Source organism: Xyrauchen texanus, chromosome 41, assembly GCF_025860055.1.
Source record: "Xyrauchen texanus isolate HMW12.3.18 chromosome 41, RBS_HiC_50CHRs, whole genome shotgun sequence".
In the NCBI taxonomy this organism is placed as follows: Eukaryota; Metazoa; Chordata; class Actinopteri; order Cypriniformes; family Catostomidae; genus Xyrauchen; species Xyrauchen texanus.
The window spans coordinates 1,430,395-1,448,808 of record NC_068316.1 but is presented as its reverse complement, the minus strand read 5'-3'; the positions used below and the strand labels follow the sequence as shown (position 1 = coordinate 1,448,808).

The 18,414-nt window shown below is 38.2% G+C and overlaps 1 protein-coding gene across 23 annotated transcripts in view; it reads right to left on the bottom strand.

Annotated features, from left to right (window-relative positions):
- acvr2ba (activin A receptor type 2Ba) overlaps positions 1-18,414 on the bottom strand; it is a 54,040-nt gene that overhangs the window by 10,206 nt on the left and 25,420 nt on the right. For all 23 annotated transcript variants that reach the window (XR_007969357.1, XR_007969358.1, XR_007969376.1 and 20 more), the window contains exons 2-10: positions 16,058-16,265; positions 12,338-12,444; positions 9,681-9,829; positions 8,119-8,262; positions 7,887-8,030; positions 7,518-7,666; positions 7,314-7,428; positions 3,613-3,751; positions 3,240-3,370 (exon numbers count right to left, since the gene is read on the bottom strand). Coding sequence is in view for 1 of the 23 variants with exons in the window: in XM_052114227.1 (XP_051970187.1) it covers positions 3,240-3,370; positions 3,613-3,751; positions 7,314-7,428; positions 7,518-7,666; positions 7,887-8,030; positions 8,119-8,262; positions 9,681-9,829; positions 12,338-12,444; positions 16,058-16,265 (1,286 nt within the window). In the remaining 22 variants the exon portion in view is untranslated. The remainder of the gene's footprint in view (positions 1-3,239; positions 3,371-3,612; positions 3,752-7,313; positions 7,429-7,517; positions 7,667-7,886; positions 8,031-8,118; positions 8,263-9,680; positions 9,830-12,337; positions 12,445-16,057; positions 16,266-18,414) is intronic.

Genomic DNA, 18,414 nt, shown 5'->3' with positions numbered 1-18,414 from the left:
CGCTCTAACACATTATACCCCTCACAGATGTGAACTGTAGGGGTGCTATAACACATTTTACCCCTCACAGATGTGAACTGTAGGGAGCTCTAACACATTATATCCCTCACAGATGTGAACTGTAGGGGCTCTAACACATTATACCCTCGCAGATGTGAACTGTAGGGGCTCGAACACATTTTACCCCTCACAGATGTGAACTGTAGGAGGCTCTAACACATTTTATCCCTCACAGATGTGAACTGTAGGGAGCTCTAACACATTATACCCCTCACAGATGTGAACTGTAGGGGGCTCTAACACATTATATCCCTCACAGATGTGAACTGTAGGAGGCTCTAACACATTATACCCCTCACAGATGTGAACTGTAGGGGGCTCTAACACATTATACCCCTCACAGATGTGAACTGTAGGGGCTCTAACACATTATATCCCTCACAGATGTGAACTGTAGGGGGCTCTAACACATTATACCCCTCACAGATGTGAACTGTAGGGGGCTCTAACACATTTTATCCCTCACAGATGTGAACTGTAGGGGGCTCTAACACATTATACCCCTCACAGATGTGAACTGTAGGGGGCTCTAACACATTATATCCCTCACAGATGTGAACTGTAAGGGCTCTAACACATTATACCCCTCACAGATGTGAACTGTAGGGGCTCTAACACATTATACCCCTCACAGATGTGAACTGTAGGGGGCTCTAACACATTATATCCCTCACAGATGTGAACTGTAGGTGGCTCTAACACATTATACCCCTCACAGATGTGAACTGTAGGGGGCTCTAACACATTATACCCCTCACAGATGTGAACTGTAGGGGGCTCTAACACATTTTACCCCTCACAGATGTGAACTGTAGGGGCTCTAACACATTATACCCCTCACAGATGTGAACTGTAGGGGGCTCTAACACATTTTACCCCTCACAGATGTGAACTGTAGGTGGCGCTCTAACACATTTTACCCCTCACAGATGTGCTCGTCCATAGACATTCAGTCTAATGTTCAGTTCAAGCAACACCCTCATATTTTATTGAATATCTCAGCCTCTGAGTGGACTACAAGCTCAATCTAGGTGTCATTAGAAATGTATAACAATATAAGATAATGTATAACAATGTATCATTAATAGTCAGTAATATGTATTTCTGATGATTTAGCATTCTATTCCTGTGAGATTGCATATGTTGTTCTGGACATCTAAGATATATCATTGGATTATTCAGCCAATCAAGCTCACAGAGAAGTAAACAATGGCTTTTATAGAGAACTTCCTAAGGTAAAAGCAGATATACCATTTTTAGCTATTTGGGGTTCACAGCAGCAGTTATCAGAGCATAATAGAGACGTTGTATTTGATGACTTACAGAAATCATTTTTGAAAATCTTTTGAAGTGTGGTATTAGGGCAACAATATAACCTACACAGTCACATTCCTGAGAGTGAGAGCTTTCATTTGATATATGACTTGTCCATTTATGTGCTATTTAATATTCATATTCATATTTCTACAACATAACCACTAGGTGGCGCTTATTTGCGACACAGATGTTTTAAGGCCTTATTTTGTTATTTTAGGTAAAAAATGCAGACGTGATGATTATCTTTGAAAAGTTCTGATTCTAAGCTTTCAAATGATACCAAATATGCCCGATATTTCAAAAAAAAAATTTTTGAACGTTTTTGGACTGGTGCCAATTCACAGTGGACGGAGTTACATTTACATGTATACATTTGGCAGACGCTTTTATCCAAAGCGACTTACAGTGCACTTATTACAGGGACAATCCCCCCAGAGCAACCTGGAGTTAAGAGTCTTACTCAAGGACACAATGGTGGTGGCTCTGGGGATCGAACCAGTGACCTTCTGATTACCAGATCACAAATGCATAAATTCTTCAACTACAAACTCTTCAGACATGTTTAGTAAGTTCTGTTCTCTGTGTTGTGATCTGTTGTCACTATCGAAGTGTTTAGATAAACAAGTTTTCGCTTGAATGCCCCCAATGTCGTGAGGGGTCTGCGTGAACTGTTGCTCTCGTGTCCTATCATGAACGCACACAGGAGATCAACGGTCAGTGAATATTTTCACTAAATAATACATTCGATTTCAGTTTGTTTCTCACCAAATCTTATGGTATCATAACAATCATGAGTCTCATGAATAATTAATTAGACTTCTGAATGATACTTTTGTGTTCTTTTGAAGCTTGAAGAGGTGGTCACCATAAACTGCCATTGTATGACATCACTGAGCACAACATTATTCACAATTTCTCCCTTTGTGTTCAGAAAAGAAAGAAAGTCATATAGAGTTACAACAACACAGGGGTGAGTAAACAATGACTGAATTTTCATTTTTGGGTGAACTGTCCCTTTAGCAGCCATAAATACTAATTAAACTAAAATAAAAATTAAACTGAAAGTAAAATTACCAATGGAAATACCAATATTCTAACATATAAAAAAAAAATAATAATTTAATATATTATTTTAATTTAATAATTATATATATATATATATATATATATATATATATATATATATAAATAAAAACTGTATTTATTTACTGTATTTCATTTAACAAAATAAAAGCATAAAAAACAAAATAAAAATATAAATGCATAAACTAGAATACAAATACCATTTTTGATTACAAATAATAACAATTGATATGTCTAAAATTATCATTATAAATGTAATATCTTGAAAAACTATTTTAGGCAATCCAATAGGATTACTTTTGGATTACTTCTGACCTAACTCTTGTTTATTTGATGTCCCATGCGTTCATGTTTTGTAACATTCTGACATAAAACTCTTTATTACCAAAAAAAATATAAAAGGCTCCAAGACATTCCAAAGGTATTTGGTTAATAATATAAATATAAATAAAATATCTAAAAGTGAGAATTAGTGTGTCAATAAATGACGAACAATTTACGTCTGTTGCCTGATTAATCTGTAATCATGTAATCTATAAAAAGTAACTCTAACCTGATTTCTAAATGTAATTTAATACTTGTTTTTTGTAACCTGATTATGTAATCCTGATTACATGTAATCCATAAATACCCAGCTCATGGGTGAAAAATGTGTCGCAATAGTTGTGGCGTGAAAATCCGTTGCAGATTTACCGAAGCAATATTTGCTGCTTTTAGCGCAAATATATTTTAAGATTGAGAAACTTGTATGACAGTTTCTAAACGTGTTCGGCACTCACAGAATGCTTGAGCCAGCAGTCTTTAAACACCGGCCGCAACTTCTTATGGACCACCACATCCTGCAGATCCTCCAGTGAGGGATGCTGTCCGATCTCCTCCTCAAACGGAAGCATGTACTCGTCTACAGGACCTAAAGGAACACACCACAGAAACCATTTACACAATGAAGGATGTCCTGAAAATAGGAGGGGCTTAGCAGCACATAATAATATATTTTAAGAGTTGATTTTATGAAGGTACAGCACTTTCCAGGCCTGGAGATCCATGAACTATTTGTCCATTTCAACTTTGTGTCCCTCACATCTTCTCTTTACCTTCTGCACTGAAGCTTTTGTTGTAAATGAATGTTTTCATACAGATTTGTGCTCTCACCATCGGAGGCTTTGCAGCGGGACACAAGCTCCCAGAGCACCAGACCCATAGCGTACATGTCTATCCGCAAGAACGCGTCTCGCTGGAAGTTAATCGCCCCCTCCAACACCTCCGGTGCCATGTAACGCCACGTGCCAACCTGACAGAAACAGACATGGACTTCATACAAGGTTCACAATAATTACAACCGTCATTTTAGAAACAAGTTCATACAAACAAGACATTGAAAGCTTTTTTTACACCATCATTTTAGACAAATATTTATTTAAATGTGACAGGAATGTGTATATTTTATGTCCTGTGACTGGTTGACATTTGGAAAAGTTTGGGATGCTTTTTTAAAACAATCGTTAAAGCGTGTTGCCTGTGGTGAAACAGATTACTTTAATAAAGTCTTTCAATAAATATGAGCTCATAAATAATACATGTATAATATTTATATTAAAGACAAATTTATACAGAAAAGCTGGTAATTCCAAAGGGTTCACATACTTATTTTTCTTGCCAATGTTTAAGGTAAAAGTAGACCGATATATCGGTTTTACCGATTAATCAGAGCCGATTTATTGAAACTATTCGTTTTCTTTTTCCCTCATTTTTTGAACTCCTCATCAATAAACATCATCTAATCATCTGTTGAAATATATACATAAAAACACTCTTTATATGGTGAATATATAGGCTATAAAATGCTTAATTTGGTAAATATTTACATTAAAGCATTGTAACGGAGCCAAGTCATTTGTCATTTCAAAATAAGAGTCCCCAGTTTATTTTGGGCTTGTCACATTTATTTATAAAGCACATTTAAAAACAACTGTTGGCCAACGTGATGCACAATTAAACTAGTTAAAAAGTCATTTATGCATTACAAGAACAACAAAACAAAAACAGACACAAATCACTCAAAGTAATAATGTTACACTTGCAAAGTATCAAACTGCTCAAGTGTGTTTTAAGAAGTGATTTAAATCATCAAGAGTTGGAGCGGACTTATTCTATAAACCCATTAATCTGCCTTTTCCACACTGTATGAATTATAATAGTCCTTTACGATTGTTGCTTGTCAGACTGCACGATATGAACGCGTTGATATCGCCATGGCGCACCGAGCGACGTTACGTCAGACTGTACGATATGAACGCGTTGATATCGCCATGGCGCACCGAGCGACGTTACGTCAGACTGTACGATATGAACGCGTTGATATCGTCATGGCGCACCGAGCGACGCTATGTCAGACTGTACGATATGAACGCGTTGATATCGCCATGGCGCACCGAGCGACGTTACGTCAGACTGTACGATATGAACGCGTTGATATCGCCATGGCGCACCGAGCGATGTTACGTCAGACTGTACGATATGAACGCGTTGATATCGCCATGGCGCACTGAGCGACGTTACCTCAGACTGTACGATATGAACGTGTTGATATCGCCATGGCGCACAGAGTGACGTTACCTCAGACTGTACGATATGAACGCGTTGATATCGCCATGGCGCACCGAGCGACGTTACGTCAGACTGTAGGATATGAACGTGTTGATATCGCCATGGCGCAGTGAGCGACGTTACGTCAGACTGTACGATATGAACGTGTTGATATCGCCATGGCGCACTGAGCGACGTTACCTCAGACTGTACGATATGAACGCGTTGATATCGCCATGGCGCACCGAGCGACGTTACGTCAGACTGTAGGATATGAACGTGTTGATATCGCCATGGCGCACTGAGCGACGTTATGTCAGACTGTACGATATGAACCTGTTGATATCGCCATGGCGCAGTGAGCGACGTTACGTCAGACTGTACGATATGAACGTGTTGATATCGCCATGGCGCAGTGAGCGACGTTACGTCAGACTGTACGATATGAACGTGTTGATATCGCCATGGCGCACCGAGTGACATTACCTCAGACTGTACGATATGAACACGTTGATATCGCCATGGCGCACCGAGTGACATTACCTCAGACTGTACGATATGAACGTGTTGATATCGCCATGGCGCACCGAGTGACATTACCTCAGACTGTACGATATGAACACGTTGATATCGCCATGGCGCACCGAGTGACATTACCTCAGACTGTACGATATGAACGTGTTGATATCGCCATGGCGCACCGAGTGACGTTACCTCAGACTGTAGGATATGAACGTGTTGATATCGCCATGGCGCAATGAGCGACGTTATGTCAGACTGCGCGATACACATCGTAGCCGACTGTCCCAATCGTCCCGATCAGTGAACGTGACTCAACTTACGGGAGTGTTGCGGAATAGAAGCGAAATGCCGAAATCTGCCCACCACGGAGGACCACTTCTCTCTCTCTGAAAGTCGGGACATCAGCATTTCCGTTGCTCTAATACCGCTCCGTCACGAGCATACGCTCACATTTACACGAAAGATGGATTTTGACAAATAGGCCGATCATAAGACCTGATCACAAATACAGAAATGAACGTGAGTGCGGGAGTCTACAGTCATAATGACAATAATAATTCTTCTTCAGCTGTTTTTGTTCCCGAAGCATTTTTCACATTTCTTTTTCCATAGCGGATTTCATAAAAGAGTTGTATGCTATGAGGGAATGAACTACAATCCCATGATGCATTGCAAATGATATAATCGAAATAAAAGCAATGGAAAAACAACTATTGATTTATAGATGTTTATTATAAGTCTTCAAAAGTGCATCATGGGAGTGGGCGGGGCTGCAGACATCTTTTGGCAGGATTCTCTGATTGGTGGATCTTTCTCTTTAGGATCATGGGTGGTGTAGTTCTTCAAGAAAGATGGATTTTGGCAAATAGGCCGATGATAAGACAGCTTGATCACAAACACCGAAAATGACAGATGTTGAGAATGAACGTGAGTGCGGGAGTCTACAGTCATAATGACAATTCTAATTATTTATAATAGATAATAAAAAGACGTGTGGCCCGAAAAATGACAAACTTCTCCGTTCACACAAATGGTGTGTTATAGATCATCTTTCTCCTCTTAGATTAGTATCCTATCGGCCACGCAAGTTCTTGAGTGGAGTGATAACGGGCACAAATGTTGCTACGGTTTCTTTCCAAGTGAATTAGGGTGCGAGAGAGGGGCAGAATATCTCACCTGGCCGTCCTAACAGCCGTCACACCATTCGGCTACGATGCTAAATGCCCGACACTGCCCAAACTTCGTCGGCGAGATCATCGCAAAGGCTATTTATTGGCCACACAGTGTCACTCTGAACGTTGTAAGATTACCGATTTTGCCCTGCGACAACTATCCTTTAGGATTCCCGAAATTTGAATCACACGGTGCCAAAATCGCACAGCGTGCACCCGCCTTAAGTTATTGGTCTCGGCAAAATGCTAAATCGCTTCACAAGATAAAACAATTTCCTCAAGGTATTAAAACCAGCACAATCCAATAAATGATGGTTCAAAGACAGCGGACATGAGGCACATAATGGTGACAGTATAGCAAGTGCGGCCATATTTAAAATGTCACGTGACACAACCTAACAAGACATCAGACCGTGGTCATATTCAGCTGCGGTGCCAGACTTGGGAATGTTCTCTTTTGATCCGAACGTCCCGATTGTAACTGGATTAAACAGCTTTAGATGAAGAATGTTACACTGCTGTAACTGCCTCCACACACCTCTTACCGTTGCTAGGCAACAGAGTGTCTCTCACCTGACCGTGCGTATCTCCAGGAGGTTTACCCGGCTCAAACTGGACCGCCAACCCAAAATCACCAATCACAGCTGTGAGATCCGTCTTCAACATCACGTTTTTACTCTTGAAGTCTCTGTGGGTTGAAGGTTTTGAATGTCTTTACAACATACTGTTATTTCTTCTCTTAATCAACACACCGACATATACCGATGAGAAACACACCGGTGAGCGATCGCTGGTTTCGGTCCTTCCCCTTTAAATCGAGGCACGTCCTCGTGAAGGTACGCCAGACCGCACGCCATCGTCTCTGCGATGTGACACAGTTCACTCCAGCTCACGGCGTTCCCCTTCAGATAATCCGTCAGCGAACCCTGAGGAGTGGTTAAAAAAAAAAAAACAGGAAATACTCATATCGTAATACTGAACACAACGTTATAAAATATGGCAGGAAAAAATGCCGCTAAAAAAGCTGCATGTGTTCGAGTGGCCTGAAACGTTTCTTACCCAACAAAACAACTTCACAGACTTCCTCTCAGATAAAGGCAGCTCATATATTTGATTAAAGATTAAAGACGACCTTTGACCCCTCACCCTCTCATGAAACTCCGTGATGAGCCAGAACTCCATCTCCAGGTTAGTCCCGCGCTTCTCAGCGGCGATGTAGCGCAGGAGGCTATCGTGCTTCATGCCCGGCGTCAAGAACATGTCTCGCTCGTTCTGCCACGACTGCTTGTCCTGTGAAGAAATAACGCTGTTGATTCACCGGCTTAAACATGAAAGACTTCAAGCAAGTAAGGTCAAATAAGATCAAATAAGGTCAAACCTGAATGGGGAAAACCTTCACGGCTACATATTCATTGATCATCTGTGCTCTCCAAACGCAGCCGAAGCGCCCTCGAGCTTTAATCTCCAGTAACTGCAGCGGTTTGAGTCCCACCAGCGGTGACGGGGGCACCGGACCAGGGTCCTACAGAAATACCAGGATGTGTAAAAGAGTGCGATAATGTGACATCTACAGTCATATACATCGAGATAAATACCATAAACACTTCTCTATTCGTATTTTGATTATAATCCTGGAAAAACGTTTACACATGTAAAACACATAAATTAAGTATTTGATTGATGTGCAAAGTATAAGAAATAGGTTAGGTATGTTTCAAAATAGAGGAGGATGAGACTGGCCTACATAACTAGCGACCCGCTTTAATGTCTTTTATTTAAAGGGACAGTACACCCAAAAATGAAAATTCCATCATTTTCTCACCCTCATGCCATCCCAGATGTGACTTTCTTTGTTTCTGCAGAACACAAAGTAAGATTTTTAGAAGAATATTTCAGCTCTGTAGGTCCATACAATGCAAGTGAATGGTGACCAGAACTTTGAAGTTCCAAAAAGCATGTAGTAGCATAAAAGTAATCCATAAACCTCCAGTGGTTTAATCAATGCCTCAGAAGTTATATGATAGGTGTGGGTGAGAAACAGATCAATATTTAAGGCCTGTTTTACTGTAAATCTCCACTTTCACTTTTCCACTTTTGGCTATTTGCATTCTTTGTGCTGAACAGGGAGGAGAATTTATAGTAAAAAGGGACTTAAATATTTATCTGTGTCTCACCCTCACCTATCATATCACTTCTGAAGACATGGATTAAACCACTGGAGTCTAATGGAGTACTTTTATGATGCCTTTATGTGCTTTTTGGAGCTTCAAAGTTCTGGTCACCATTCACTTACATTGTATGGACCAACAGAGCTGAAATATTCATCTAAAAATCTTCATTTGTGTTCAGCAGAAGAAAGACCATCCGGGATGGCATGAGGGTGAGGGTCATTTTTGGGTGAACTGTCCCTTTAACACAATGAATGTACTCCTTGATGTTACTCCTGTAGGGCGTCTACTAATGTTTGGTCAACTAATTTAATTTGTGAAATAGCTGTACCTATTATGCCTTATCTATTGTTTGCAATTTGTTTTATATTTATGCTATAACACCGAATAAAAGTATGCATGAAAAACTTTTAGATAATCTGCAAAATCTAGATTACTAACATTAAAAGTTCAGCTAATGAAGTATATTTGACAAACAAACGGTTTATGTTTAGATTTTTACTGTCATATTTATTATCAATAGCAACATAAATCGTCTTATTTGTTGAAGCGTCTCCCGTGTCCCAACAGCTTCACACAACATCTGTATAAACGGACAGTCTATTTGAAATGACCATGATTCACTCAAACAAATAAGACAAAAAATAATGGTATAAAATAATAACGTAAATACTCCACTAGATGGAGCCGCAACACAGAAAAACAGAGTTTCTACAGACAGGAAATGAAGTGTAGCTGTTGTGAAACATGTGTTGAGAGAGAGCGCTCTGACCTCGTTGATGTCCACGTGTCCATACGGCGGTTTGCGATGACGGTACATCCAGAACGCCAGCAGCAGCGCCATGGTCAACATACTGATGGGCAACAACGAGTAAACCAGCACGTTCAACAGAGAGGGCGTCAGAGGAGGAGGCTTGATTTCTGATGGATCAGAGAGAGAGAGTTAGACACACAGACGGAGAAACAGCATCTCTGACAGACTCACATGTGAACGTGTGAAAAGTGTGTATCACTGTCTATGAAGCCCATATTAAATAATGCACGAGTAATGTCTCATAATGCACTTTATTATATGTTATAACATCTCAAAAATTATAATACATTATAATATTATTGGCCGTTATATATTAGAATATAATGCATTATAACACAAGCGACATTTCATTTATCTGCAGAAGTTATAATGTATCATATATATATTTGTGATATATGTATATAATATATATGCTTTAAATAAAGTGACAAAAGTAAATTCTTCATATAAACATCTATAAGATATTTATAACTGCTTATAAGACATTAGTCATGCTGGAAGTTATAATGTATCATATATATATATTTGTAATATATGTATATAATATATATGCTTTAAATAAAGTGACAAAAGTAATATCTTCTTATAAACATCTATAAGATATTTATAACTGCTTATAAGACATTAGTCATGCTGGAAGTTATAATGTATCATATATATATTTGTAATATATGTATATAATATATATGCTTTAAATAAAGTGACAAAAGTAATATCTTCTTATAAACATCTATAAGATATTTATAACTGCTTATAAGACATTAGTCATGCTGGAAGTTATAATGTATCATATATATATTTGTAATATATGTATATAATATATATGCTTTAAATAAAGTGACAAAAGTAATATCTTCTTATAAACATCTATAAGATATTTATAACTGCTTATAAGACATTAGTCATGCTGGAAGTTATAATGTATCATATATATATATATTTGTAATATATGTATATAATATAGATGCTTTAAATAAAGTGACAAAAGCAATATCATCTTATAAATGTCTATAAGATATTTATAACTGCTTATAAGATATTATAAGTCATGCAGGAAGTTATAATGTATCATATATATATTTGTAATATATGTATATAATATATATGCTTTAAATAAAGTGACAAAAGCAATATCTTCTTATAAACGTCTATAAGATATTTATAACTGCTTATAAGATATTTATAACTGCTTATAAGATATTATAAGTCATGCTGGAAGTTATAATGAATCATATATATATTTGTAATATATGTATATAATATATATGCTTTAAATAAAGTGACAAAAGTAATCTCTTCTTATAAACATTTATAATGTCTTATAAGCGCTTATAAATATCTTATAAGTCACGCTGGATGTTCTAAACATTAATAACATACTTTATGTACAGTTTAATGTACATTTTGAGATATGAATGAAACACGTGTAAAGCTACAATGTTAAAATCGATCAGAAACTGTAAATATGTTTGTTGATCACACAAGAATAAAAACTCAAACTGATTGTATTCTGAACTCTATTCAATAAACTTTCATGTTTGTGATCTTATTTAAAAAATAACTTCCATTATAGACGTTTGACTTGTGATGTATGTTAGAAGTTTATGTTACTGACTGTTTAGAAGAAGATATTGCTTTTATAACATATTATAATGTGTATTATGAGACATTATGCATGCAGTATAATGCATTTATAACAGCTTTACAATGAAGTATAAATATAGGCTTTATAGAAAGTGTTACCGAAAAGGGTTAATTTTGTATTATTTTTTTAAACATAAAATGACTCAAAATTCTGATTGGATGAGCAAATATATATATATATATATATATATATATATATATATATATATATATATGTATATATATATATGTATATATATATATATATATATATATATATATATATATATATATATATATATATATATATATATATATATATATATATATATATATATATATACACACACACCCGTAAACACACAACATTTAAACTCTATATTAATGCAAATAAAGTTGCTACATTGCTTGAGGACTGTTAGGCTTTATTGAGTATTTTGATTATTATTTATTATTAGACCTTTTCTGAACACGCCCCACATCTGCGGTTGATCAAACAAAGAGATAGTCCCGCCCCCACTCACGCCATTGGTTGAATGAATGTTATTGTGTCGGTATGGGAGGGGTTGCTCAAAACAAACGTTACAGTGTATTTTACAGCGCAACAGAGACATTAACCTACAAATGTCTTATGGTTGTTTCGGCATATTAAGCTATTTTAACACCAAAAAAGTGACCAAATTCAGCTTTAATGAACACTGGTGTCATTTATCATAATGCTGTTGTCAATCGAGATCATGTGTGACAGTGATTTTACTCGCCCACTAATCAATCGCCAGCACAGATTAATCACAACATCACAAATTTGATTCAAAGCCAAAAATTTATTTTAAATGGCTTGCAAAATAGCAATGTGATGATTTACTATATCAGACATTGCAATGAAATGTGTTGAAATAATCCAAGATCATTCCTGTGTGAAATATCTATCGTGAAGGACTCCATACACATGCACACATATAAAACAGAAATGAGTCAAGGGGTCGTCTCACCTGGTCCGTTGACGTCGGGCAGGTGTGTGAATCTCTCGTTGCAGAAGTTTCCTTCACAGCAGCAGAAGAAGACCTGAGGGTTCTCCTCTGTGGCCACACACTCTTGTCTGAAACGAGAGACAAACGACACACTCGTTATATTATATTTGGATTTATAGATATATTTTACTTAAATGCTGTAATAAGGAATTTTCGGGGGCCTGGGTATCTCAGCGAGTATTGACGCCTGCTGAGTGACTCCAGTCAGGTCTCCTTAGCAACCAAATTGGCCCGATTGCTAGGGAGGGTAGAGTCACATGGGGTAACCTCCTCGTGGTGGTGATTAGTGGTTCTCTCAATGGGGCGTGTGGTGAGTTGTGTGTGGATCGTGGAGAGTAGCATGAGCCTCCACATGCTGTGAGTCTCCGCGGTTTCATGCACAACGAGTCACGTGATCAGATGTGCCGATTGACGGTCTCAGACGCGGACGCAACTGAGACTTATCCTCCACCACCCGGATTGAGGCGAGTAACCGCACCACCATGAGGACCTACTAAGTAATGGGAATTGGGCATTCCAAATTGGGATAAAAAAATAGTTTTTATGGCCTTAAATTTCAAAAACTGTATTCAAGACATTTTAAGCCTTTTAAGGACCCGCGGGAACCCTGTTATATCCCATAACACGGCTTCGTTGCCATGACAATGTAACGTCGTGAACCCTAAAATGACTTTACAGTGCAAATAATGCAAACGTTTTAACAGAAGAGTTCATTAAAAGTGTTTTTTATAAAAAAATATAAGCTTCACCGTCTTTAAACCCTCCAAAAAAAGCCCCATTGACTTCCATTGTAAGTGTCTCACTAGAACACATTTTGTGCTTTTTTTTTTAACTAAACAAAAGGGAAGAGTTGAAATTAACTTTGTGGTAATCAACATTATGTCACCAATGCTTTCGATTAAACATAACGTGTAGTGAACCCGGAATATTCCTTTAAAAGAATCAGAAACAGCCTGTTTATTGTAAGGGTCAAGCAGAGACTCGTTTATGCATTTCTATTCAACTTTTGCCAACTTAGTGTGTTTCGGCGCGCCTGTAGAGGCACAAAACCTCAGAGCCGCTGTGAGGATTGTGCTGATGGTGTTCAGTTATTCACTAGAACTCTCTTTGTGTTGTTTAATTCAGCAGCGCACAGGCGGTTCGGCCCGAGCACAAGCCAGAGATCATGACCTTAATAAGGCACACAAGGTCATATCATATGTAAGGGGTAATGCACATACAGCCAGTCATCATCGCAGAATAAACCCTGACAAGGTGATCAGGACCACAATGTGAACGCAACCTGAAGAGGTTTATTCTGCGACCAGCTGACTGAACATTAAACTGCTTATTACACGGATAAACGGTTCACACGGATCTCATAAGTTATGTGTTTGCTCAGAACAGAAATCTGCCCTGAAGCCGTTTCAGAAATGTGTGTTTATCGCTAATTCTCCTCCAGATGTCACTGATGTTCATCCTCTGAAGTTTGGGTAAAATGGGGAGATTATTGAGACAATTCACTGAAATTAGTCAGTGTGAGTTTACTGTCATTTTAATGAACAAATAAAAGCAATCAGAAGACAGAATTGCAATCATAAGGGAACAGATGCTCTTCTGATAGGACTGTAATATCGGTCCTGATGTTGCGCATATCGCAGGTTGCCATCGGTTACGACCCGAAAGCGGATCATCATGACCCTGTTCAAGCTGCAACCTGCCGACAAAAGTATTGGGATCATCATGGATGTGTTTCTGATGTGTGACAGATATTAAAGAAACATTGATGCGTGTGATATCAGTGTTACATACATGACACATTCCTCATATTCAATATTATAAACATCTAAAGCATCACAACTGCATCATGTCCCGCAGATTTCTCCAGCGACTTTAACCACCGACTGAACTTGATCATCACCTAAAATTAATTTAATGTCATTTATATTTTCTGAAGCAGTAAATGTGACAGGACAAATAGTTCTGATAGTTTATAGTCTTGCAGAACATTCTGAGAACGTCATTCAGCCGACTATTTTCGTCTACAGAACGGTGTAAAGCTCATTTAAGTTTGAGAAAAGAAAAAGCATATATAGGTCTAAAAATATATATTTGTTTTGTTTGGTAATTCATTTTTTTATTTAATGCTTTTTTTCGTTTGGCAATTTATTTTTTAATTAATGTTTTTTTTTTTCGTTTAGTAACTTTTTTTTTTTTAATTTAATGGTTTTTTTTTTCGTTTGGTCATTCATTTAATTTAATACAGGGGATTTTTGCCGGCGATTGTTTTTTTATTCAGTACAGTTGTATGTAGAGTAGCAATACTTCCATATAGCAGTGGTATCCGGCTGAACTCGGTGGTGAAGTGGCTCAGACTATGAGCCCAGGACAGGGGCTGTTCAATCAGACGAAACGCAACGCGGGGATTTCATGACTCATTTCCAAGTTGAACTCCTTTCCTGGCAAAGCATTTAAACAACTCGTAGTCTGAGTAACGCTTATAAGTGACCAAGACGCCACGGCCAAAGACCTCCACCAACTGTAAGTCCACCAACACAGAACGCTTTTGCATCCATCCATTTGTTTTTCTATGCAAATGCGCTAGACGAACGTATTAGTTTCACTTTGTTTTTGTTTATTCATCATCTCGTGCAGGAACGCAGTTTTTTAGATGCTTGGCACATATCCAAAATTCAAATGCACAGTTTTAGCATTCGAACGTGCATTCGTTTTTTTCTTAAATTATTCAAAATCCAAAATTTTCATTTGACGGCCCAAATGAAATGTTCGCACTGTGGACCAGTGGTTTGGGGTTTTATGTTGGAAAATGAAATATTTTGATAGTAATATAAAAACAATATCACTGCGCATGTGTTAAAGCATGAAAGCTTCGTTTCACTTTTGTAAGGCCAAAGTCTACACTGAATTTTGTAAAATTATTTGAAAGAATTATAAACGCACAAAATGCAGAATGTGTACTAGGGACAGGGACTTGACTACCAGGGGAACCCTGACGCAACCTTAAAGCCCAGGGGCCCTGGGCTTTAAGGTTGCGTGATCTATTTTGGTGATCCCCCGCTCGAAAACCCTTTTGGGCATAAAAAAACGAACACCCTACCACCCCTGTCCACCCCCTCCCCTCAACAACTTTTGGGCATGAACAGCGAACACCCTACCACCCTACGCCCACCCCCTCCCCTCAACAACTTTTGGGCATGAACAGCGAACACCCTACCACCCTACGCCCACCCCCTCCCCTCAACAACTTTTGGGCATGAACAGCTGAACACCCTACCACCCTACGCCCACCCCCTCCCTCAACAACTTTTGGGCATGAACAGCGAACACCCTACCACCCTACGCCCACCCCCTCCCCTCAACAACTTTTGGGCATGAACAACGAACACCCTACCACCCCGTGCCCACCCCCTCCCCTCAACAACTTTTGGGCATGAACAGCGAACACCCTACCACCCCCCGCCCACCCCCTCCCCTCAACAACTTTTGGGCATGAACAGCGAACACCCTACCACCCTACGCCCACCCCCTCCCCTCAACAACTTTTGGGCATGAACAACAAACACCCTACCACCCCGTGCCCACCCCCTCCCCTCAACAACTTTTGACCAGACTTTACGTTACTTACGCACAGATCAGAGAGAGGGTGACGTGACAGAAACGTTCAGGAGTCATCTGACTGACCTGTCATAACAGTTGAAGTCATCTAACCAGCATCCCTTCTTCACGAGCTCGATACTGCCCGAGTTATTCCTCCAGGAGGCGTAGCAGTGTGAGCGTTTGTCCTTCTCGCCTTCACATCGCTCCACGCCGCTGCGGTTCGTCTTTTCGATCTCCCAGTTGATGTTGAAGTACAAGCATTCCTGTGTCTCCACCTCTCCATGGCTGGGGTCTGTATGGAAACAAGAAGCAGACAGTAACGTCAGATTACACATTAGCAAGCCGCTATCTCAGTTGACAGAGAGTGACCGACAGTAACACTGCCGATAACTGAGCGCCGTTGCTGACAGGAGTACATGTATGATTGCATCATTGCATCATGCACGCTAGTGAGGGGAGTTTTATCAGAAAGTAAAGCTCAAGAGTGCATGAGAGCACAGTGTGTTTGAGGTGCATGACCTTTGAACCCACCTGTATCAGCTGATACTGAAAGCATGTCATAAAGATCACAGAATATTGTTATTTTTTTATATGGCAGTGAATTGCATCAAAAAGTTTTGTGGGCATATTTCTCCCAAAATATCATATACAGTATATATATATATTTCTGTTGTATACTTTGTTAATTGCATTGACTTGTAAGTATATTTTTATGCAAGTTGGCTTTTTGCGGAAGTAAACAAAGCAAATGTATGAAAAAAACAACAATAAAATAATCAAAAATCATTAAGTGCTACATAAACGTGTATATAAACGTGTTTATATATATATATATATATATATATACAGCATTAAAAAATTAAGCAAATCTTTAGGACTATTAATACTTCTTGCATTGAATTTGTGACATTTTTATGAAAATTAAGAATATTTTCCTCTCAATTCTCATTACTGAATTGTTTATAATATTATTATTATTATTCCACCATTTTTAGTCTATGTCACCCAATAGAACCGTACATTAAATTTGGTACACTGATAGAGGACACTCTGAACTGTAACTGACCCAAATTTGGGGTCTCTAACTCCAACGCTTTAGCGCCACCAACTGTTCAAAGTTGTACTTATGTTTATGTTCATAAACTTTTGAACTCTAAGGTGCCGCCTTGGTGAAAAGTTATAATGAAATGTTTAAAAATGCTTAAAAATCCTGTCTTCCTGTTAAGGGTGGGTGATATGACCAAAATCTTTTATCACGATATGAGTAATTAGGATAACGACATACATTGCAATATAGTAATACTTTCTGGAAAACCAAAACAAATCGCTTAACATTATAAATAACCATATTGCAATGCCTATTATTTTGGAAAATACAGTCAGTAAAAAAAATACTTCCTCTTATATAATGTGACAGTCAAAGTTCAAAATAAAATAAACACGATTACACATAATACTAACATGTTGTTGACCAGATATATTATAAACATTCCTCAAGAAACTCTTGATTATTTATAGTAAAAAAAAAATTAATAAAAATACACAATGAAAATAACACATTTTGCATATAATAAAAATGTACAAAATATTTATAAACACCTTGCAAAAAAAGTTCAGGACAAAAAGTTATCAAAAGCTTTTCGATAGACAAAACGGTCCTCGAACAGCGCACCAACGATTTTGATGCCAAGTCGCCAAAAATCACCTGAGGCCGTATCTCTGCAACGCTTTGCTGTATTGTCATGAATCATTGTGTGTGTCATAATGACCATACCCTGACCTCACCATGTAAATTTGGTGTCTGTGCCACCTATTGGTCAAAAGTTATAATTAATTGTATTTTAATTTTAGCATTGATTTTTATACTGTTTTTCTTAAAATCATAATCACTGATGTCCAGTGACACTTCGGTACATGCCGAAGGGCAGTGGTGGCTCAGTGGTTGAGGCTCTGGGTTACTGACCAGAAGGTCGGGGGTTCAAGCCCCAACACCACCAAGATGCCACTGTTGGGCCCTTGAGCAAGGCCCTTGACCCTATCTGCTCCAGGGGCGCCGTATCATGGCTGACCCTGCACTCTGACCCCAGCTTAGCTTAGCTGGGATATGTGAAAAATAAATAATTTCACCATGTATATGCAGAAATGTATGTATAATGTGAGACAATTTATCAATTTCATTAATTTCATTTTAATTAATGCCGTTGGTGAGCTTGGCCCCATCATTTCTGCTTGCAGCTATATTTATTATTATTATTATTTCTTATAATCCACAATGGTGATTCTCATTAGATTCTCAACCATGTAATACAATGACTTTAATAAATCATCATACATTAAGAGGCAGTAAGAATATGCAAGTGCATAAATTAGGGCTGCAACTATCGATTATAATAAAAATAGATTAATCTCTTATTATTTCTTAGATTTATTTAGATTAAAAA